This window comes from Thunnus thynnus, chromosome 6 (assembly GCF_963924715.1).
Source record: "Thunnus thynnus chromosome 6, fThuThy2.1, whole genome shotgun sequence".
NCBI lineage: Eukaryota > Metazoa > Chordata > Actinopteri > Scombriformes > Scombridae > Thunnus > Thunnus thynnus.
The window spans coordinates 10,742,344-10,765,408 of NC_089522.1; the positions used below are offsets into that span (position 1 = coordinate 10,742,344).

Below are 23,065 nucleotides of genomic sequence, written 5' to 3' on the forward strand. Positions count from 1 at the left end.
GAAGACAACAGGGCAGACAGCTGATGGACATGCAGACTAATTCGCTGAAGTACCTCTCTAAATAACTGACATGTCCTTAATGCCAACTAGCTGCTACTAAATGACTGATAGCAGAGGATGGTTTCGATCCATCGACCTCTGGGTTATGGGCCCAGCACGCTTCCGCTGCGCCACTCTGCTGTCAGTCACCCCAGATGGGACTCGAACCCACAATCCCTGGCTTAGGAGGCCAGTGCCTTATCCATTAGGCCACTGGGGCTTTGCATCCTAGGGTTGACCAGTGTTATTCACTAGACACAACAACAATGTGAAAAGCACAAACATTGGTTTTAAATAAGCTAACGCAGCAATGGCCGGTGAGTTCATTGTAGCAGTAACAGAGAGACAACATTAAATTCTGATAAAATGATTGCAGTGATGTCATAAGGGTTGTGTTGGCCTCAGCTCGAGTTGCAAATTGGGGTCATGGAGTTTGAAAGACATGCATTTTTACCTGACAGAGAGGGTCTAATGAAAAGATGCTATCTGGTTGTATTAAAGGCTGGAAGGACTCAAAAGCTGACATAGTTGACAATAGGGCAGACAGCTGATGGACATGTAGACTAAATCGCTGAAGTGCCTCTCTAAATAACTGACTTGTCTTTAAGGCCAACCAGCCACCCTGAAAATAGTGTTAGCAGAGGATGGTTTCGATCCATCGACCTCTGGGTTATGGGCCCAGCACGCTTCCGCTGCGCCATTCTGCTGTAAATCACCCCAGATGGGACTTGAACCCACAATCCCTGGCTTAGGAGGCCAGTGCCTTATCCATTAGGCCACTGGGGCTTTAGTGATGTCACCTGCGGATGGACAATCTAGAGAGGTACATAAATATGGAGAAAACATTTATGGGAATTGCATCATCCAGTGTTTTTGGAGGTTTGCCCAGGAGGACTGAAACTCAAGATATCTGTCTTCCAACCATATAGAAACTAAATTGCTGGAGTACTTCTTTAATAACTGACATGTGTTTACAGCCAACTAGCTGCTACTAAATGACTGGTAGCAGAGGATGGTTTCGATCCATCGACCTCTGGGTTATGGGCCCAGCACGCTTCCGCTGCGCCACTCTGCTGTCAGTCACCCCAGATGGGACTCGAACCCACAATCCCTGGCTTAGGAGGCCAGTGCCTTATCCATTAGGCCACTGGGGCTTTGCATCCTAGGGTTGACCAGTGTTATTCACTAGACACAACAACAATGTGAAAAGCACAAACATTGGTTTTAAATAAGCTAACGCAGCAATGGCCGGTGAGTTCATTGTAGCAGTAACAGAGAGACAACATTAAATTCTGATAAAATGATTGCAGTGATGTCATAAGGGTTGTGTTGGCCTCAGCTCGAGTTGCAAATTGGGGTCATGGAGTTTGAAAGACATGCATTTTTACCTGACAGAGAGGGTCTAATGAAAAGATGCTATCTGGTTGTATTAAAGGCTGGAAGGACTCAAAAGCTGACATAGTTGACAATAGGGCAGACAGCTGATGGACATGTAGACTAAATCGCTGAAGTGCCTCTCTAAATAACTGACTTGTCTTTAAGGCCAACCAGCCACCCTGAAAATAGTGTTAGCAGAGGATGGTTTCGATCCATCGACCTCTGGGTTATGGGCCCAGCACGCTTCCGCTGCGCCATTCTGCTGTAAATCACCCCAGATGGGACTTGAACCCACAATCCCTGGCTTAGGAGGCCAGTGCCTTATCCATTAGGCCACTGGGGCTTTAGTGATGTCACCTGCGGATGGACAATCTAGAGAGGTACATAAATATGGAGAAAACATTTATGGGAATTGCATCATCCAGTGTTTTTGGAGGTTTGCCCAGGAGGACTGAAACTCAAGATATCTGTCTTCCAACCATATAGAAACTAAATTGCTGGAGTACTTCTTTAATAACTGACATGTGTTTACAGCCAACTAGCTGCTACTAAATGACTGGTAGCAGAGGATGGTTTCGATCCATCGACCTCTGGGTTATGGGCCCAGCACGCTTCCGCTGCGCCACTCTGCTGTCAGTCACCCCAGATGGGACTCGAACCCACAATCCCTGGCTTAGGAGGCCAGTGCCTTATCCATTAGGCCACTTCACACATTAGATGCTGACCAGTGTTATTGACTACACAGCAACAATGTGAAAAGCACAAACATTGGTTTTAAATAATGCAGCAATGGCTGGTGAGTTCATCGTAGCAGTAACAGAGAGACAATATTAAACTCTGATAAAATAAATGCAGTGATGTCACAAGGGTTGTGTTGGCCTCGGCTCGAGACTACAAAACTTTAACCAAATGCACGTTGCAAATCGGAGGTGTGGAGTATGAAAGACATGGATTTTTACCTGACAGAGAGGGTCTAATGAAAAGATGCTATCTGGTTGTCTTAAAGGCTGGAAGGACTACAGAGATGACAAAGTTGAAGACAACAGGGCAGACAGCTGATGGACATGCAGACTAAATCGCTGAAGTACCTCTCTAAATAACGGACATGTCTTTAAGGCCAACCAGCCACCCTGAAAACAATGTTAGCAGAGGATGGTTTCGATCCATCGACCTCTGGGTTATGGGCCCAGCACGCTTCCGCTGCGCCACTCTGCTGTAAATCACCCCAGATGGGACTCGAACCCACAATCCCTGGCTTAGGAGGCCAGTGCCTTATCCATTAGGCCACTGGGGCTTTGCATTGTAGGGTTGACCAGTGTGATTGACTAGACACAACAACAATGGGGAAAGCACAAACATTGGTTTTAAGTAATGCAGCAATGGCCGGTGAGTTCATCATAGCAGTGCGTTGCAAATTGGCGGCGTGGAGTTTGAAAGACATGGATTTTTACCTGACAGAGAGGGTCTAATGAAAAGATGCTCTCTGGTTTTATTATTGTCTTCCAACTTTATGGAAACTAAATTGCTGGAGTACTTCTTTAATAACTGACATAACTGACAATGTAGAGAGGGACATAAAAAGGGAGTGTGCTGGGTTATTGGCCCAGTAAGATTCCAGTCATGTAGTGAACCATCAATACTTGTGTTCAGCAGTCTTTGTCTGCAGCACAGTCTGTTTTCCTTACATCTACTGTCTGTTGCTGACATCCCCAATTCATGACAAACAAAAAAAAACTGCTGTAACTACTGTAAGTAATAGTTTACAGAAAGAAGAAACAATATATATCCTTACCCCCTCTAAAAGTCTTATACAGTGCATTACCATAAATGTCAGGAATATAGCTTATTATCCATTCAGTTAAATAGGTCATGAAAAATATAGATCAATAGATTATCTATTGATCTGCTGCTCTGTTATCAGAGACATCAGAAGAGGCTTGATCTCGTAATGTTTAGGAGGCCAGCGCCTTATTTATTAGGCCATCGAGGAATCAGATTTTGCACTAAAAAATGCATTGGAGCCATGCAGATAGAGAACATAGAAACAGGGAGAGCATTGTCGAGACACGACTGGTTTCTTATCTGCTGTTTTCGTAAACTGAAGATTCTCGGAGTAAACGACATGATTGCTCTGTTTGCTGAACACACACACACACACACAATTATCATTTGTGTGAACACACACATGCACAGCTTTTGAGCTGTTACACACGTACTCTAGCCTCAGCCTGTCTGTGTACACAGGACAGTTGTGACTTGTCAAGAGCATAAATATTTCTACCCAGCATGCCTGTGGCCACGTTTTACACATCTGATAAGGGTGCCTACAGATTTGTTTGTGAATACACTTCTGCAACACACACACACACACACACAGAGAGAAAACCACAAACCCATATACAGGAGATTAAGCCATCAGGTTAAGAATGCTGTCAGTGTTGTGTTTATGCCACGCTTCGCCACACAGAAACACTACAAATCCCATAAAACCTTGAGGGTGTACGGGTCCCTCATGGCAGCAGGGCAGTGGATACCACCTGGCTGTGTGTGTGTATGAGTATGTGTGTGTTTGTGTTTGTATATGTGAGAGTTTTAACTATATTTGTAGTTTTTGAGGTAAAGAAAACACTAGAAAGAAAGAAATCAATCAACTGCATTCAAAAGAAACCTGAGTGAGTCTTCTCTTTTTCAGCAGTAAAGAAGCAGCAATATTTGGGTTCAGCTCCTGTCTGCTGTGACACTGTTGTTGTTTTTCCAGGTGAAAAGGATTCAATACTATGTGGGACAAATCCATCTTAGTGGATGTCACAGCATGGTGAAAAATAACAATAAACATCTTCAAATAAAATGTGATAAATATACTTTTAAAATACTAAACATTGAGTAACTATTTATCATTAGTAATGTCAATATGTTAATGCTGTGTATGTTAAAAGAATATGTTATAGTAACCCAAAAACTTAAAGCTAACATATGTAGGAATTGAAAAATTCTTACTTTGGTGCCATCCAGTGGTAATATGAAGAATTGCACTGTTTCAGACAGACATGCACACTTTGTTTTTTCTTTTTACACAAAAGGTAACACAGCACAGCAAGCAGGTCGTGAGTTTGAATCCTGTGGTTGGCTACAACTTTTCTGTGTCGAGTTCTCTGATTTCTTCCCACAGCCCAAAGGCATACCGATCAGGTTAACTGATAACTTCAAATTATTCACAGATCTGAATTTGAGCATGAATGTTTGTCTGGGTTTCAGAGCTGCAACTAACAACTATTTTCATTATCAATTAAACTGCGGGTTATTTTTGCGATCAATCGACTAATTGTTTAGTCCATGAAAGGTCAGAAAGATGTGAAAAATGCTCCTCACAACTCTCAGAGCCCAAAGTGACGTTCTTAAATTGTTTTTGTTTTTTTTATCCGACCAAAATCAAAGAATATTTAATATACTATCATGTATGATTAAAAAACAAGCAGCACATCTTCATCGTTGAGAAGCTGAAAGCAGCAAATACATGGCATTTTTGTTGGAAAATAGACTGACATGATGAATCGATTATCAAAATAGTTTCCAAAGAGTTTTCTTTCGATTGACTAATTGTTTCAGCTCTGCTGGGTTTTTGTGTCAACCTATCCCCCATCCAAGACTGTGAATATGTATAACGGAACCCGAACATTTCAGTCTTGGAGCGGTTTATAAAATTTCTTACAGGAAGAAAGTTAAAAATATCAACTCACCTGATAGCAAATCTTCTAAGCAACCTATAATGTGGAAAAAAACGCTGTTAGTCGGGTATTCCCACCAAGAAAGGTCTCTTCTATAATGTACAACAGTGAAATCAAGATAGCGATGCAGGACCGTAACACATAGTATGATGGACCTGGATGTAGAGCCCTCTGATAGACTGGCAACATGTCCAGGGTTCCCAGATTAAGTGAGTACAGATAACAGATGGATGGATGTTCACACAATTCCAGGCATTTCATTAAATAGTTTAAGTCACCTCTGTTTCCTTTAGTGTATTTTAGTAGTTGTTGACTCACATATATAAGTTTTTGAACGCCCTCACTGTTGGCATTGTTTTGAATAGAGCATCTGGTCTGAGATCACCACACTGACTGACTCATGAGACGGGATTGCTGTGAGTTTATTGTTCAGTTGTTTTTTTGTCTGGAGACGCAGAGGTTGCGTTCTATGTCATAAGATTTACTGTTAATATGTCCTGCTGTTGTTGTTGATGTCACTTGTGTCAACTTGGGAGTCAAGCCTCATTGAACCATAATTATTCTAAAAGCAAACAGTCGGGTGGAAGTGGTTCATGTTTACTGTTTTCTCTCTCAAGGAAGACCTGCTGTCTTTTCAAACTGAAACAGCTCCTTCTGGTGAACATTTTCAGATCCCAGCACACAGGAAAGATTCTCTGCTGTTTACTGCTGATGTCCCTGTTGTGGTTGTCGTTGTTGTGGCGGAGAGTCATTCCATGAGGTTTTAGAGTTTGAGACAGACAGCCCTCTGTGGCTGGACTCAGTGTCATGACACCAGAGGTATTTTCAGACATTTTCCGTCATCATTTTTTTGCTGTGTGTGAGAGATTCAGTGTTCCAGACAAAAGACAGCACCCATATTCCTGTCACTACATCACCCACTATGCTGGAAAGGAAGTTTGGAAAGTCTTCCCTGGAACAGTCTGTAGATAGGGCTGAGAGTTCGAGCTGAATAAAACAGAGGTCAAGACAAAGGAGGAGAAGACAAAATTGAATGTTTTAGAGACAAATATGACAGATGGGGGGAGAAGAGAAAAAAACTCATATTGACAAACTCTCAGTATGATGAGGAGAAGTTTGCGGCCAGAAAGAAAGAATTTAGTAAAACAATTGAAAAAGAGCGTGCAGTGAGGAAGGAGGAAAGACTGGTTAGGAAACACGGGGGTTACAGACGGCGGAAGAGAGACAAAAATAAAATTAACTAGGTACCTAAATTTGTTTTGTCTCAAGAAATTAACTCATCGCCAGAAGATGCCTGAAAGTAGGATGTAGGAAGTAAGAAAGCAAAATTAGGTTTGAAAGCTGAATGTGATACAAAGCTGAGTTGAGATCAACAATGAGAGAAATAGAAGAGATTTTCAATAATTGATTAGTATCGGGCATGTTCTTGTTGTTCAGTGTCAGTAATGTCAACATATTTCATTTATTTCAAATTAAATGCACTCGGTAGAACTCTAATGCTCCAACTATTGACCTTACTTCCCTGATGAATGGGGGCAAAATTGAGGGACAGCTGTTGGGACATTTCTGGGGGGCATCAGTTGCCATTTTATAGGCAACATTTTCATCCAAAGCCACTTTTGAACCATTTTAGCTGAGAGTGAACCTTTCTTTGGGTCGATTGTATCTTCTTTGGGACCCCTTGTCTTTGTTGGATGATGGAGAGACATAAAAAGGTCAAGAGAGGGAGCAGAGGGGGAGTCAAATGTCCATATATGAACCGAGACCAGAACTGTTATGTATATGACTGAGCCACCACGACGCCTTATCCTGCCAGATGCATTTTCATCACTATTTACTGCTTAATTACCTCACCAACAAAAATCCTGTCCGGGTGAGAGTGTAAGAAAACATGTTTTGTTATACTGAGGCTAATTAATCATGTTTTGAGGCCTCTATTCAGCTTTTCTAATCCATCACTGTTTGTGTGAAAGTACTTGAATGGACGCCCAGTTTATCAGAAGGAGAAACAGAGGAGCAAGATAGAGGGGGAGAGGAGGGAGGAGAGGGGCTGCTGGCCAGTGGAGGATGTGGTAAACCATCAGGCTTCGAAAGAGGGGGAGAGGGAGAAGATAAAGTAGGACAAGTAGGAAGAGGGCAGAGGGTATAGTACAAGGTGTTGGCCAGACAAGTGGTGAGAGGGAGGAAGATGAGGAGGAGAGTAAGTTGTTGTTTAGGGGAGGAATAGCTGATTAGGAGGAGGATTGGAAATAAAATTTGGCTTGAGAATTAGAAGGGGAGGGATGGAGGATGAAGAAGTGGGTGATGAATAAAGGATGGCCAAAAGAAAGATGTTCCTCAGAAGGAGCGGAAAAAGCGAGAACAGGATAAATTAAGAGAATATTTTAGATGTGCGTGGTATTTAAAGGTTATTTAAGACATCTAAAGGCTGAGTGGAAATAGCATAGGCATAGAATTTCCCTGCTGCTATGTGTCTGCAAATGTGTATGTGGCCTGAAAGTGACACCAGAGAGGTGACATTTTCACTATACAGAGTGGAATAAGATAGCTAGTTGGTGCAGAAATCCAGGAGAGAAGGCATGAAAAAACTAAGTTTGGAAAGTAAAAAAGATCCTCACTGATCATCAGCGGTCCCTTTTTCTTACATCTTTACAGTGTAAATGTAGTTTAAGAGCTGCTGCTTCCAAGAATGTGAAATTTAAAAAAAAAAAATGGATGCAACGGATAGACAGAAAAGGAGGAGAAGGACCAAATCAGCAGGAGAGATAAGAGATAGGGGAGATACTAACGTACCAGGATATACTATAGCCCAGGCAGAAGGTGTTTTTCCTCAAAGGACACAGAGGGGATGAATGAGGTGAAGTGAAGCTAAAAGGGTGTGAGGGTTGATGGGAGGGAGGGAGGGAGGAAGGGAAGGAGGGGAACTAGGTTAATAGGGAAGGATGGAGCAGACAGTAAGGTGCGAAAGTGAGGGGAGGGAAGGGGAGGAAGGAGGAAATACTTGGCGAAGGAGAAAACGACTCATGCACCGCTGAGTTGACAGCAAAAACGTAAAGCAGATAGTAAGACTTTCAATTGATTCTATCCTTTAAAAAAGGACATATTTTATGTCTGGACCTAACTATTAAAATTGAGAGAGACATCAAGATGAGGATAACAGCAGTCGCTGGAGGGGAAAAAATTGCGTCATGGAGAAACATGATGGATCGAAGGAAGGAGCACGGCCAATAGCCCAGGGGGTTAAAGGACTAGACAAGATGGAAGCAAGGTTATTAGTGGCAAATTAAGACGGCGAGGAGGAAATAAAGACCGGGAGTGCAGTCAGAAAGGTGACGAGGGGGAGGAGGTGGATGTTGGCATTCAGGGTCACTGGGCAGGGAGGGAGGGAAAGAGGGAACAGCAGAGAAATAAGGAGGATAGGGGTGTTTGTCCGGGGGGCTATGGCTAGACAATTAGGAGGAGGAGGAGGAAGATAGGGGCTGAAGCCGAACGTCTGCGGGCTAGACAAGACTATCTTCCCTCAGGGGGAAAGAACCTCTTTTTGTTTAGAGAAGAAGACACAAGAACAATCATCTGGGGAAAATAGGCCAGACAGACAGATGGACGGGGAGATGGAGGGATGGAGAGATAGCAGGAGGGAGGGATGGAGACTAAGAGGGACGGCGAAAGTGAAAAACAAAGAGATTGAGAGCCGCCCAGAGGGATCCTGGGAAGCCCAGGTGGATTTGAACAGAAAGGGAGGGGAAGATGAGCACCTGATGAAAAGATAAAGAGACAAAGAAAAGGAGAGAGGATTCAGAAAGAAGAAAGAAAAGCAGCTCAGAACGAGGGATTATTGTTTGTATAAGATGGTGGCTGACTGTCTGACACCAAAAAAGAAAGAAGAGAAAAGAAAAAAACGACATAAAGATGTTTCCTATGAGAGTGACATGATTAAATGCAACATTTAACATGTTTTAAAACTTTAAGTCAGCTCTCCTTCCTGCTTCAACTTGAAAAATGATCAGACATTAACCTTCACTCAACTGGTCAGATAATTACATATACATATAACATAATTACATATAACAGACTGACCTAATATTTTGTGCACTGCACTTTTTCTGTGTTTGTGATGAATGTGTGTGTGTTTTGCTTTCCCTCCCCTGTTAAAGATTGATGACATTAAATCCACTACAGTTTAATAAATCAGATGAGAGATGCAGAAGCAAGGTAGAACCGCACTAAATCAACTTTAAACTTGTCGCAGAGCGATAACAGGGAATTTTTGCCAAGCCGAGCTGTAAATAACAGACGTCATCTTCAAAGTCTGAAAAAGAGAAATGTTCTGGCTTTGTCTTCCTAAGTTTAACTAAGTTTTATGTGAAGCTGAATGCACAGCGAGGTGCTGAGAAGAAAGAGACTGACTTTGAAGCAGAAGGAAGGGATTCAGAGTTTTTCCTTACAGGGATTACCAAAGTTTGTATTAAGTTAAAACAGTATTTTTTTTAGTATTAAACTGTCTATGTTTACTTTGACATGGCCTCCTTCCACCAGGCTTTAAAATATATCTGTGTTATACACAATAAAATGAGATTTCTTATTCCCTTGCCTTACTGCCCTTATTTCCAGGTGGTGGACCTTTACATCCACACCTGGTTCTTACTTGTATTTTTAAACAGACAATCCACTACTTTTACACATGAAAATCAGTTTAGTCATCACAGGGAGTATAGCCTCTTAATGGCCTGGAGGAGCTTAAGTCTGACAACAACCCGATGATGTCACAGTGATGTCATTAGGGTTATCTCAGTTTGGGCTCGGAGACTATACATTTTTAACCAAAAGCCTGCGTGTGCATTTACAGGTAGGGAGGGTCTCATGAAAAATGCACTGTGGAGTTACATTATGGGAAGTGTAGGATGCAACATTTTTGGAGTTTGACCCATACTAGGGACTAAGACCATCACCGCACTAAGCCAGCTAAGCGCATATTTTTCTCTCCGTTTTGGCCCTCCGTCCAGACATTTTTCTTTTCCAAAACGGCTTCGCGGGTTTTCTGCGGCTGACTTGCTCGTCTGTCCTCCATGCCTAGTGGGAGGAGAATTACCAGTTTTAGCATTTTAATGTGGACGGAGGTATTTGCAAAAAACATGCTGAAACTCCTGTTGTTATTTTTGTATGAAAACAGTTTTAGAATTTAGCCGGCTTAATGCAGACATAGTCTGAAAGTCTGGATATCTGAGCCTCTGCTGTTGTAATTTTTAATCTATATCTTGCAAGTGCCCTAATATTATGGAAACTACTAAATACTAATCCTAAATCACTGCAGTACCCCTTTTAATGTTTTTGCACATATTAAAGTTTTATCTGCAAATTCCTTACGTTCAAGGTTTTGATGAACCAGAATATGAAGAAATCAAAATATTGTGGCCTGTAAATACCTTGTAGAGTTTTACTGGTGCATGTGTATGTTTTAGGAGACATATAGGAGGAGACAGGAGACATGTAGCCTTGTAGTCTAGTAAACACAACAGTGCTCAGAAGAGCAACAGTGTAAAGCTTTGCAGAAGGAGACATTTTTCTATAAAAAAAAACCCAAACAAACTTAAAGATATTCCCATAAATGAAACACTGGAAAAACTTAGAGTGATAAAGAATCTGAATTTGATGTTCCTGTGATGGAAAAGCAAATGACTTTGTGGCCTATAAAGGAGAAAGATTGGACTGTCTGCTCTATAGGTTTGTACGTGATAGATTACAGGACTGAAGGTAGATTTCCTACCTTGTACTGTAGACTAGACCAGGTCATGGTGGAAAGGTTTAAAGAAATACAAAAAAACATAGCTAAAAGGGTGTTCCTGCAACTTGGTGGTCCAAGGTGCATACCATGTGATCACAACCTCCCTGACTCGGAGCTGGAGACCTCTGCGTGTCACCCCTCCCCCCGAGAGTCCTGGATTTCTCTGCCATCAGACAAAGGCATAAAAGCACCCCATAAAATAGTTCTTATCAAAGCTACTTTTGATCATTTTATGCTGTATTAGCTGTAAAGTTGTCACCACATGCTGACCCCCATAGAAGATGCTGGTAAGAGTGTTTAGTGTATAAACTGGTTCACGCAACGTCTCGTGTGAATATCAGGTGCTGAAATGTTCAGATACAGTAAAAGACTCATAATTGTGATGTTTTGTTCAGTAACATTTGGAACTGTTTTGCTTTACAGTAATTGGGGTCACTAATCTAACAGTAATGTGATTTTGTCTTAGGAAAGTCTTTGTTCTATTGAGTAAACTGTGACTATCTTTTGTGTACTTTTCAGTGGAGGTCTGCCGTGGAGAATCAGTTAAAGCTTCTAATTTTATAGTGACATAAAATTGACTTCAGATAATCTCTAGAATGGTTTGATTTTCATGATGTTTTGCACCTAGACATCTTAAAAAAACGTCCAGTTTTCAAACATTTGTAGCCCAGTTTTAAGCTATATATCTAGATTTATTTTGGCCTTCAAATCACAAATTCACTGCTTACTTGGCTGTAAAGTGTTTCTGGAAAATTCGCATTCCTTTACAGCAAACACCTTTGTTCTGTTTATTACCTTATGGCTGTTTATGTCACAGTTTACTCTACAAGTATCTGTCTAAACAGGCCGCCACTTGTTGACCTGTGTTGTTATTTACCATTCCGCAGTTCAAGCATGTAGAAAATAAACACGAACAGTGTTGTTAACATGGCCAAATATGAACACCTCTGTAGATCCAACTTGGCTTATCGGAGGTTGAGTGCATATTTGGGTGCACTTCCAAATGGATTTCATCTGTTCTTTTCTCTATCTCATCACCACCCAATCACCCAGTAAACATGTTCCCACCAGGTTTAAAGAGAGTCTGTCTTTCATCTGAACTCAAATGGCTTCCACCGGGCTGACTGGGTGGCTATAAAAGTCAGCTGTGCAGGTTTAGATATAAATCATCCGCTGCCCTTCTTTTGACTCTGGCTCATCCCCTCTTTGAGGATACTTTGAGGTAGTCTGGATGAAAGCGTCCACCCATAACATATATATATATCATCCAGACTAATAAAGCAGAACTGCCATAAGAAAAACTTTAAGACAAGTAGAAAAAGGAGAGAAAGAAAAGAAACTGGAGAGACGATAAAGGATTTGATTAATGAAAGAAGGAAAGGGTATTCTTTGGAAGATGTGAGCATAAAAGAAAATGAGTAACTAGCTGGAGATAATGAGAAAAGTGGGAAGCAGGAGTGAGAGAAGATGCAGGGATGATATCCAGTAGGAGTAAAATATTGTGAGGAGGAATTGAGGTCAGGAAGAGAAGAAAAAAGATGGACAACTGCTCAAACAAGACATCTGCATCGTGATTTAAGCTGAAAGGGAAAAATGCTAAAGAAAACTTATTAATGAAGGATATGTTAAATAAAGGATGGAGGGAGTGAGCAATGTGTACGCCGCAGGCTGCAGACTACCCATAGTCCTCCCTGCTCTCCCCTGAGGGGCCTGCTGATTGTGTGTGTGAGCAACTTTGTGTCCCCGCAGTTTTACATTTGAGTGTGTGGGTGCACGCATGCTTTTATTTCTCTCTCTTTGATGCGTATGTGCTCCTGAGTCAGTCACTGTGTGTGGCAAGTGTGTGTGCGTGTGTGTGTGTGTGTGATGAGATGAGATTAGACGTCCTGCAGGGCTGTAGTTCCGCGGAGGCCACCTGAAGCAGCAGGAACGACAGGAATGTGGGAACAGTGATACGCTTCGTTGTCTCCATCACCACAACAACATCTCTGCCTCACCATGGGAGAGGAGGAGAAATGAGAGGAGGGGAGAGGAGAGGAGAGGAGAGGGAGAAATGAAAGGAGAGGAGCAGAGAGGAGAAGAAGAAATAACATAAGAGCTGAGGAGAGGAGCGGAGAAGAAGAAATAGAGGAGAGCAGAGGAAACAGAGAGAGGAGGGGGATGACAGGAGAGGAGAGGAAATGAAGAAAGAGGAGAGGAAAGCAAACATTATTTCAAACAAGTAATCCAGCCTTTATTGCTGCAAAGATTGCTAAACTCTTTGTGTCCCAACATCACGACATCAGCCGGAGTTCTTTTAGGGTAAAACTTTTTATAGACCGACCGTACCCTCAGAGCCAAGTCAGGTCACGTATTTATAGATTATCACAGCAAGCCACCCAGTAAACAAAAGGGTCTATTCTCTACAGTTGTGATAGGATGATAAAAAAAACATTCTTAAGTTTTATCTTAGACTAAAGAGCAAAACAGAAGACCTTTGATTTATTGTGATTTAAATACACAGAGAAAACCAAGGCCTTGTTTTGTCTTGTCCGTTGACAACTGAATTATAAAACGATGAACGAGTCATGAAATATGGCTGCAAAAATGTTGGAAATATGGTTTATTTTAATGAACATGAGCCAAAAATCCAACTGTTGAATATTATGCATCAGTGTAATGTTTTTAAACACAAGTGAAAGTTGGACCAGTGGTGTCGGATATATCACACAGTTAAAGAGCCTCCGTTTAAACAATCAGTGGATTTTGTGGACTTGAAAGAAAGAAATGATCCCTTTTCAAAGTCAGGCACTTTGAAGGTACCCTGTGGTGTTTTCTTTTAAACAAACAGTTACATATGTTGAACAATTTTTATTCAGTAATTTATTTTGTTTTTTGGGATTTTCGCATTAAATTGATTAAATTATTTTTTTTGACATTTTCAGTATTACATTGATTGGCCTAAGGCTTGATGTTCCTCCTTTAGCTGAGTACACTATTTGGTCTCATGACTCTTGCCATCTGTTTCTTTGTTTGTCTGTTTTTCTTTAAATCTGCGTGGCATGCTATTGTGATTAGGGATTGAGAGTGATTAGAGACATAATTTGCTGTTTATATGGAACAGCAGCTTTGTTTGTTGTCTGTTCCTTTTATTACACACAATATCTCAGATGCCCCTTAAAACATTTTACAGAACTTGGAAACACTACAACCAGTGTTGTAGTTGATGCTGGCCTTCAGTGCTGCGTGTTGCTATTTTGCCAAGTTATTACAAAGAGCTTTGATGGGCCAGTCAGTCATTTTTCCAAGTTACAATGAAAAGATGCACTATCATCTCTCTCTGTTGAAAGATCAGAAAAATGATGTGTTGTGTACGGTTTGTGTATTCATCCCGAACCATTCGATACAGGATGTTTGCTTCAGTACGCAACTTTTCTTGGTTCGGTGACCCAAACAATTACTGTCAAAATAGTTTAATAATCCACTTACTCCGATGTGCAGAACAATAATTCTCACGCTTGAGTTCCACCCAGAAAATCACTTAGCTGTAGCATGCGCGTTATGTTTTTTTCCCACCCACTTTCCGCAAAGACCCACTCCCTCTGATTGGCTCTGACCCTGATATTTTTTTCTAACCCTAACCGCCTCACTCCTCATCAACCAAACCGATGACGGAAACGAACACTAGCCAATCAGAGGCAGAGTAGGGCGGGTCTTTACAGAATGCAGGTGGGGAAGAAAATCAAGTGTAGCAAGCTAGCTAGCTTAGCCAAGTTAGCCAGTTACCCTGGTTGCCCTGGTTACCCTCGCTCATGTAATGTCGCTGCCATCATTATTATTAATATATGTGCCGTTAACAATATCACGTCTCCCCCTCCCCTCTCTGTGACGGTCAGCTTTTCACTCCACCTTTGAGTGAAGTCAGAATGACTACTAACACATTTGATTTCTGACGTGGTCAGACAGCACGTCATGAGAACCAGTTCTGAGCAACCATAAATCATCATAAAACGGCTGTCAGCAGCTGTCATGACTCCTTGCAAGAAACAGAAAGGCTGTTTTCCTTTTCCACTACGGCACAACCAAACTGTTTCAGTAATAGTTACAAATTTTGTGTGCACGCCCATGTCCAATTGATCTTGTTCAAATTAAAAACTTCCCCGCTGAGCCAAATCTGTGCACATTTTCAAACGCTAGAACAGGATAAAAATGTCTGTTATTACTAAGCTTTGTCAAAATCGGACCAGTGGTGTCTAAGATATCAGGTTTTAAAGCCAGACAGATGGAATGAGCGAAAATCCACACTACACCTGATTGCGCCGCATGAGGGACAACAGTCGGAGCAACACCAGAGTGAGAAAAACATCAAATCTTGCGATCCGCTGTGTTTGAAATGAAGAGCGAACACTGATGCATGGTGTTAGTTGTGTGTGACAGCAGGTGTTGTTCTCCTGTGGTGGACCCAGCGCTTAGCTCTCCCACTGTGGCTGGTTATTAATGGCTACAGATTCATTACAAGCAACCAGTCAGCCATGCTGCCAGCACGCCCGACGCCATTAGTCACACAGTCAGACCGATAGATGCACACACAGGCCTTCACATAATGAATACCAAATACCAACCCCACAAACAAACACACACACACACACATAAACAGTTTCACACACACACGTATATCCAAACACACAGTTTACACAAACCTGTGCAGCACTAATCTAAACTTGTCCAGTAATTAAGACACTGTTCTGAGTTTTACCTCAGTATAACAAATGTTTATCTCTTTCTCTCCCTTCCCTCCCTTCTCATCTCTTGATCTCTCCTTTCTTGTTCTCTCAATCCAGAGGACATCTTTATCCTCCAAGGGAAAGACAAGAAAAACCCTCTCATCTACGGCCTGTTTACTACTTCAAGGTATGTACAGCTGAACAACAGAAAACATGGGAGTAGCTTTATAAGGTATTTTGTAATCTGCCAACCCTTTTTAAGCCGTTGAGAATGCCAGCATGCTGGTGGATGAGAGGCGCTGGGAAATTACACTGGGTGGGGAGGTTTTGGTTGCAGTGAGTCATTGATATTGATCAATCCCAGCAGATATATATTTAGGCTCAGCTGTTTTGTGCTACAGTACAAAGCAATAAAAACCTTCAATATTTTGAGAGTCAAGTAAAGAAATGTAGAGTGCAGGAGAATGGAAACGAAGAGGTGGGAAGTTAGAAAAATCGACTCCTCATTTGATTTATATTCAAACACATTCAAATACTTTATCTTGCACATGATGTGATTTACTGTGGGAGTCACCCAGGCAGCAGGGTCTTATGCCACTCTGACTCATGAATGAAACACAGTCATTCATGTCAAGAAAATGGAGCCTCAGAGGCTCATATGAGTCTTCATCATCATAACATCATCATCATTCTAACTGTGACACAGCAAGTGTTTTGTGTGTCTCAGCTTCTAATTGAGATCACTTCTTAAAGAGAGTTCAAGCGACTTTGAGACCTCAAAAAATAAAATCATAAAGGGAAAATACATATAAAAATATAGTTGACTTATCTTCCAGAGGTCAATCCAGAACAGCAACATGCTGTACAGCTTCAAACTTTATTAAAAACTATGACAAAACATCATGGAAAATATGAAGCAACACTGAAATGTGTTTGATTACAGCCCATAGACAATATGCTTTGTGTTAGTGTCTACAGAATGGTAATTTGCTCGCATGTGAGTAAAACACAGTCATAACAGAGAGCAAGAAAAAACATCTATCTGCTCCTTCTGGGACAAAGCGATGACACAATCACATAAAACTTCAGACACTTAAAGACACACAGACGGATGAGAGAGAAGGCCGATACGAGACAGGCTATCGTAAAGAAAGACACTCTGAAAGACTGATAACAGGTGAACAGCTACAGAACGCAGACCAGACACTGGCTGAAAAAAGTATGTGACAAAAAAGTGAAGAAAATCCAGACTAAATGAGCGAGTGAGTAACAGACTAAAAAAGCTTCTGACGGCACCACACGTTCTGAGAATAAACTGGTTTCTGAGGTGGACGCCCGAGCTCTACAGTAGCAGCCGAAGTATGACAACATTTGGCACGGCGGAGCAGGGAGTTGGTCTGGTTCTGGGTTTCGGAAAAAGTGTCTGGAATCTCAGCGGGGAACGGACAGGATTCCAAAGCATCACTCAGGGTGGGGTCCCAACCACAGAACTGCAGAGCGCAGAAAGGTCATTCCTGCTGAATGGAAAACGTCTCTCCCTGGAGCTCTCATGCTTGCACACACAGAGGTTTTTGTCCCCTGTGATGAAGCCTGTGCATCAGTCTTCTATTCTCTGCTTTTATTATTCGGCTTTTTTTTTTTTTTTTTCATTTCGTAATTCAATTATCCATCCAGCACATGCAGTATATCACACAGAGCTGATCTGGTCTCCTTCCAACTGTTTATTTCTTTCTTTGTTGGCTTGTTTGTTCATTCATTCATTCATATTTATGTTGCTTTGTTAATTTACATGCTTATTCATTCATACATCCTCATACCCTTCTTTCGTTTGTTATGAGTTTTATGGAGTAGCAGCTAAATTCTTGACCTCCTTTTGTCCACATGTTGGTTCTTGCTCGTGGCACATGGCCACCAGTGATACTTCTACCAAAAATGAAGATCTGGCTTGTTACTTCAAACACAACTGAGGAGAAAAAATGCAGCATTGTTTGGCATTTTCAAAAAAAAAACACACTGATACTACAGTATATTGCATTTTGTAAAATTGGCATGTGGGTTCCTCGTGTTCATTGACTCCACATTCACCAGGATTTCATAGTGAGTAAGCCGCTTTAGTGGGAGCACCAGGGTTTTAAGCTGAACAACTTTGGCCCCGCTGAAGTGCCCTTAAGCAAGACACTAAACACCACAGCAGCTACAGGGACTCTGTGAAGGAGAGAAAAGAGAACTTCCCTCCAGAGGAAGTTGACTAAACCTACTGTGTGTGTCAACCATCTGAACTGAAGGAAACCACCCCGATCCATCACAGCGCGGCCTTTCTAGCTGTTCTGGTTCTAGCTGCTGGAATCTTAAGCTCTGATAAACTTTGCCAAAAATTTTAACCATGATCTTAACTGCAGTGCAAGAGACATGTTGTGGTGAGGACTGGTGTGCTGAAAGCAGAGCATTCATCCAAGCTGGACTTTGTGGTTGGAGCACATTTAGTGAATTGATGCGTTTAAGCTGAAAACCCACAATGACTCACAGCTCCACATACAGTACATCTCTTTTTTTATTTAATCTACTGCTTAAAGACCATCAGAACTCATTGAGTGAAACCATCAAAGCCGTACTCAGCTTATGTTTTTATTCATGAAGGCTGATGGAAGAAGATTATCTGAATCTGCGATGAATGACAGTTTTCTTTCTCTCTCTCTCCCCTGTCCTCAGTGATATTCTGAATGGTTCAGCAGTCTGCGTTTACCGAATGGAGGATGTGGTTCGGGCTTTTAAGGGAAACTTCCTACATAAGGAAGGGCCTCTGTACAAGTGGGCAGAGTTTACGGGCAAAGTGCCCTACCCGCGACCTGGCACCGTAAGTTAATGCCCAAAACCCTTTCCTTCTGGCAAATGTTCCTGTTTTCTAAATTAGTAATCATGCTCACAATCTAGTGAGGTGACTGTGTGCAGTTAAACAGTATTAAAGGAATAGTTCACAAAAAACAAGAGGCATAAAAGATACCTTATTTTCATACCACCATGAGGATGAAAAGTTATTTTTTAAGTTAAATGACAAGGATTTAATAAAGATCTGTGTCTTCTAAACATCCTCACTTCATTCTTTCCTTTTCTATTTCTTCATTTCTCTCTTTCTCTCAGTGTCCCAGCAGTACATATGGAAGCTACAGCTCGACCAGAGAGTATCCTGACGACGTCATCTTCTTCAGCAGGACTCACCCACTGCTGCAGGTTCAGCTGATATTCACTTTATTCAATTACATCAATCTAATTCAGTTAGATTGAACTTTTTAACAGTATTCCTTTATTTTTATCTGAAATCTTAAGTGAGAAATTAAATTAGCCAACAGCTCTCACCAAAGTGACGCCACTCCAACACTGAGAGCGTCAATATATCAATGATGAACAACATGATTAACACCATTACGTTTTCTGATGATAAAATGCAAAACTCTAAAAGTTCACATTGTTTTAGGAGAACGTGCTGCCACTGGGGGAGCGTCCCCTTCTTGTCCGAGTGGGCGTTCACTACAAGTTCAGCAAACTGCTGGTGGACAGAGTGGAGGCCATCGACGGCACCTACGACGTCCTGTTCATCGGCACAGGTAGAGTGTCTGCTTTGAACCATTTCTTAACTGTAGAACTGGGTCATTGGCTTGCTAAGCTCCATGTTTTTTTCTCAATTCATTTTTTTAAATGTACTGTTTTTGCTGCAGACTCTGGTCTGGTGCTGAAGGCCATCCATCTGCCCAGAGAACACGGTCAGAGTCAGGAGGTCACTTTGGAGCAGCTGCAGGTCTTCCAGGTACAGCAAACGGTTACTGCACAAATACATGATGTCATCTCAAAGGTTCATGTTTCAGTCCATTTATTACAATTCAAGTACTGTGTACTTTGCATTACAGCTGATCATTATACCAATTAAGTGGTTGGGTTTCAAATTTTAAGATGTATTTTTTTGCAGTTTGAGAATCAAATAACACACTCTTCAAACTTGATTTAAGAGTTATTATGGTATGTAAGACATAATGCAGCACAGACTTTGCAAATCAGTCCGCACTTACAACAACAAAAGGGAACTTTGACAAAAATAAATGCAGACACGATGTTGATGATGATCTGCAGCGAGTTTTTCATTCATTCCGTCATACATAAAAGATCGGAAAGCAGTGGCTTAAACAATCTGAAAAACAACAGCAGGCATTTGATGAAAATGCATTTGAAAATGTCAGCAGTAACATAAAGCATGCATGGTTCTCGCAGTTAAGGAGATACAAGTGTCAGAAAAAGACCAGCTCTAGACATATTTTAATATGAAAAAATACATTTTTAATAATAATTTGTGGCTAATAATAATATTTTTTCCACAACAAAGTTCACTTACATGGTTAGAAATTCTTAAAATTAAATAGACTTAAAATTAAAAAGACTTAAAATCACTTCCACTCATTTTTCCTTATTGAAAAGCCTTTAATATCTAAATATGCAAAAGTTGAGCTACTTAGACACAAGATGTCTCCTACTTCACTGAAAAGTCTTTACTCAGTGTTTGTGCACTGCAGGCTTCAAGTTTCCACATAACACTTGTGTAAGTTGTATCCAGGACCACGATTGGCTCGAAACTAGTTGTGATGTCACAAATAATGCTTGTATGTACGTGCCTTAAACTCAGATGAACATGAAAACAGCCTTCTAGTGTCAAACTCTGCAAATACATCATCCTGCACACAGTGAATGTCAAACATCCAACTTCCATAACAATAAACAAAACACATGTTTGAGTTGAGGAGGACTTTAATCACCTCACATATGTGCTGTATAAATTACATATTAAATATAGTAAATGTTTTTATCCAAAGCCCATAACTGTAGCATGACTCTAAACACATTTAACACAATAACTACTGCAGCTGCACATAGTTATCAGACTGTAAAAAAGCCTTTTCATCCAACCACAGTTCATGATATGAACAATTCAGCCCAATAAAAGCTGTAAAGCTGTTATCTGTTCTATGTCTGACACAGTGTTATGAGCTTCCCTGTATGCTGTACCGAAGGTCATTAAATGATTGATTGATTGATTGATATTAATTCCACTGGAGGCTCAAATTCAAAATGCAAAAATAACTCTGTATTCAGTCTGATTGGTTTAGTTGAGATCTATCTATCTATCTATCTATCTATCTGTCTATCTATCTATCTATCTATCTATCTATCTATCTATCTATCTATCTATCTGTCTATCTATCTATCTATCTATCTATCTATCTATCTATCTATCTATCTATCTAGTGCAATGGTTTCTTTTTCTGTCTTTTTCTGTTTGTCTCAATTTAAACTCGATGTTTTCCTTTCTGTCTTCCTCACAGCACAAATCACCTGTGACAGCTCTGACACTCTCAAAGAAAAAGGTAACAAATGAGAGAGACAGAAACTCACTTTCAAACTTCCAAACTCCTCTTCACACACACACACCCACACACACACACACACTTATCACTCATCTCTCCACCTTGTATCTCCAAGGACAGCTTCATCACCAGTTGCTATGGTTACCCGACCTCAGTCACAGCTATAATGAAGAGATACCCTATACGCACACACACACACACACACACACAGCGAGAGAAATACATCTTGCATTATTAAAATAGTCTGGGTTTCATGAAAAAAAAATCCGAAGCCTGCTTACACAACCAGACACACATTCACGCAGACTTTAAAAACCGAGCATCATCATGTTTCTCGCTCTCTCTCTCACCAACACACACACACACACTCCCTGTGGCCACTCAGTGACATTGTTACACTGTGAGTTGGATGTGTTATTGAGTGAAGATGAGTCTGGTTTAACTGTTGATTGTCAAAGTGTCTCTCTCTGTCTTACGGGAGAAAACTGAATGCCCTCTCTCTCTCTCTCTCTCTCTCTCTCTCGGCTCTCCTTCAATTATTACTCTCTTCTCCTTCCATTCCTCTTTCCTTCTTCCCTCGCCCTGTTGTCAACATTGTTTTCTCCCTCATCTTGTTTTCTCCCTCTGTCTATTTCTATCTTTCTTTCACCCCCCTCCTCTTCCTCCTCCAGCAGTGGTTGTTTGTGGGCTCCAGTGAGGGTGTGTCCCAGCTGGCTCTGTACCAGTGTGAGCTATACGGTCAGGCCTGCGCTGAGTGCTGCCTGGCCAGAGATCCCTACTGTACCTGGGACGGACACGCCTGCAGCCCCTACATGCCCACCGTGCGCAGGTATGGACGATGAATTAGATCTTTATATGTTTATCCAAACAACACTAATCTAATTATTGCATTCAAGTAGGATACTTTTTCTGAACACCAAAGGAGAAGCACATGGAACTAATCTTCTCGAATCAGACTTAAACCACATTTGTTGATAGTTTGAAATGTGGCTCAAATTATATCTCGACTCTGATTCAATTTTCAGCATTTTTTCACTTGACCAACACATGGTTCCATTAAAAATGGACAGATTTCCATGACATTTTCAACTATTAATATTTTGGGTGACCATTTGACCTTTCCTCCACTGCCGCCATCATCACACAAAATCTAATAATGCAAACAAGCAATTGCCGTAAAATTCGCTGAGCAAACTGATGCTCTCAAATGGATTAACCCTGTTTATTCCAATGTCCCCACGGTCTTTCCTCTAGCACCACCCTTAGGACAAAAATTGTTAGCCCCACTCCTGTTCAAGTAAAACTGTCAGCACATCATTTGTTACGTCTAACACTTTCACATTACAGGCTGAAATGAATTGTGGCCTCTTAGAGCGACTAGGAGAATGTAATTCTTTTCTTCATTTCATGACTTTCTCTACAGGAGGAATGCACGTCATTTAGGGGAGGACGAGGACCCGTTAACTCAGTGTGTCAGACAAGGAGGTGAGGAGTTATATCATCCACCAATTCTTTACATATGATTTGTTTATCTGAAGGACAGACAGAAACACGGTGGTGAAACATTTGGCAGGCAGTTAACACATGAGCTTTAATAATGCTTTAGCTATAGTAGGTTTATTCATGTATTATTGCATGTCATATATATGCTTTATATTTTGTAAATTTGGTGTACATATGCAGTATTTTATGTTTTAATAAAGTATTATAGTATCACTCTTTGACACTAAAATAAAGCTAAAACTTGAACCTTAAACATGAATAGTACATGGTGTTATTTCTTTTGGTTTAGATACAAATATAAACTGAATAAAAATATTTAATAATAGTAAAAAAAAAACCCAGATCTTCAACTTTTTACATCTTTTCCTCGATCTCTTTTAGCCGGGCTGCAGGTGGAGGCAGAGCAGAGGGTGATGATGGTTGCCGAGGGTAACAGCACCTACCTGGAGTGTCTGCCCCGATCCAGACATGCTGCTGTCACCTGGTACAAACAGGCTGGAGAGAACAGTCCTGAACTAAACCAGGTAC

At 41.1% G+C, this 23,065-nt stretch overlaps 1 protein-coding gene and 9 non-coding genes across 12 annotated transcripts in view; 1 reads left to right on the top strand and 9 right to left on the bottom strand.

The window, feature by feature from the left end:
• Positions 1-23,065, top strand: part of sema3h (sema domain, immunoglobulin domain (Ig), short basic domain, secreted, (semaphorin) 3H) — a 66,449-nt gene that overhangs the window by 37,283 nt on the left and 6,101 nt on the right. For 2 of the 3 annotated variants that reach the window (XM_067591647.1, XM_067591648.1), the window contains exons 12-20: positions 15,744-15,813; positions 18,336-18,480; positions 18,765-18,854; positions 19,099-19,228; positions 19,340-19,428; positions 20,993-21,034; positions 21,706-21,863; positions 22,458-22,519; positions 22,919-23,061. In XM_067591647.1, coding sequence (XP_067447748.1) covers positions 15,744-15,813; positions 18,336-18,480; positions 18,765-18,854; positions 19,099-19,228; positions 19,340-19,428; positions 20,993-21,034; positions 21,706-21,863; positions 22,458-22,519; positions 22,919-23,061 — 929 coding nt within the window. The remainder of the gene's footprint in view (positions 1-15,743; positions 15,814-18,335; positions 18,481-18,764; positions 18,855-19,098; positions 19,229-19,339; positions 19,429-20,992; positions 21,035-21,705; positions 21,864-22,457; positions 22,520-22,918; positions 23,062-23,065) is intronic. The other variant, XM_067591649.1, reaches the window with a different exon arrangement.
• Positions 109-180, bottom strand: trnam-cau (transfer RNA methionine (anticodon CAU)). The gene has a single exon. It is a non-coding gene; the product is annotated as a tRNA-Met (tRNA).
• trnar-ccu (transfer RNA arginine (anticodon CCU)) lies at positions 187-259 on the bottom strand. Its single transcript has one exon. It is a non-coding gene; the product is annotated as a tRNA-Arg (tRNA).
• On the bottom strand, positions 753-825 carry trnar-ccu (transfer RNA arginine (anticodon CCU)). Its single transcript has one exon. It is a non-coding gene; the product is annotated as a tRNA-Arg (tRNA).
• On the bottom strand, positions 1,043-1,114 carry trnam-cau (transfer RNA methionine (anticodon CAU)). Its single transcript has one exon. It is a non-coding gene; the product is annotated as a tRNA-Met (tRNA).
• trnar-ccu (transfer RNA arginine (anticodon CCU)) lies at positions 1,121-1,193 on the bottom strand. The gene has a single exon. It is a non-coding gene; the product is annotated as a tRNA-Arg (tRNA).
• Positions 1,687-1,759, bottom strand: trnar-ccu (transfer RNA arginine (anticodon CCU)). The gene has a single exon. It is a non-coding gene; the product is annotated as a tRNA-Arg (tRNA).
• trnam-cau (transfer RNA methionine (anticodon CAU)) lies at positions 1,977-2,048 on the bottom strand. Its single transcript has one exon. It is a non-coding gene; the product is annotated as a tRNA-Met (tRNA).
• trnam-cau (transfer RNA methionine (anticodon CAU)) lies at positions 2,560-2,631 on the bottom strand. The gene has a single exon. It is a non-coding gene; the product is annotated as a tRNA-Met (tRNA).
• Positions 2,638-2,710, bottom strand: trnar-ccu (transfer RNA arginine (anticodon CCU)). The gene has a single exon. It is a non-coding gene; the product is annotated as a tRNA-Arg (tRNA).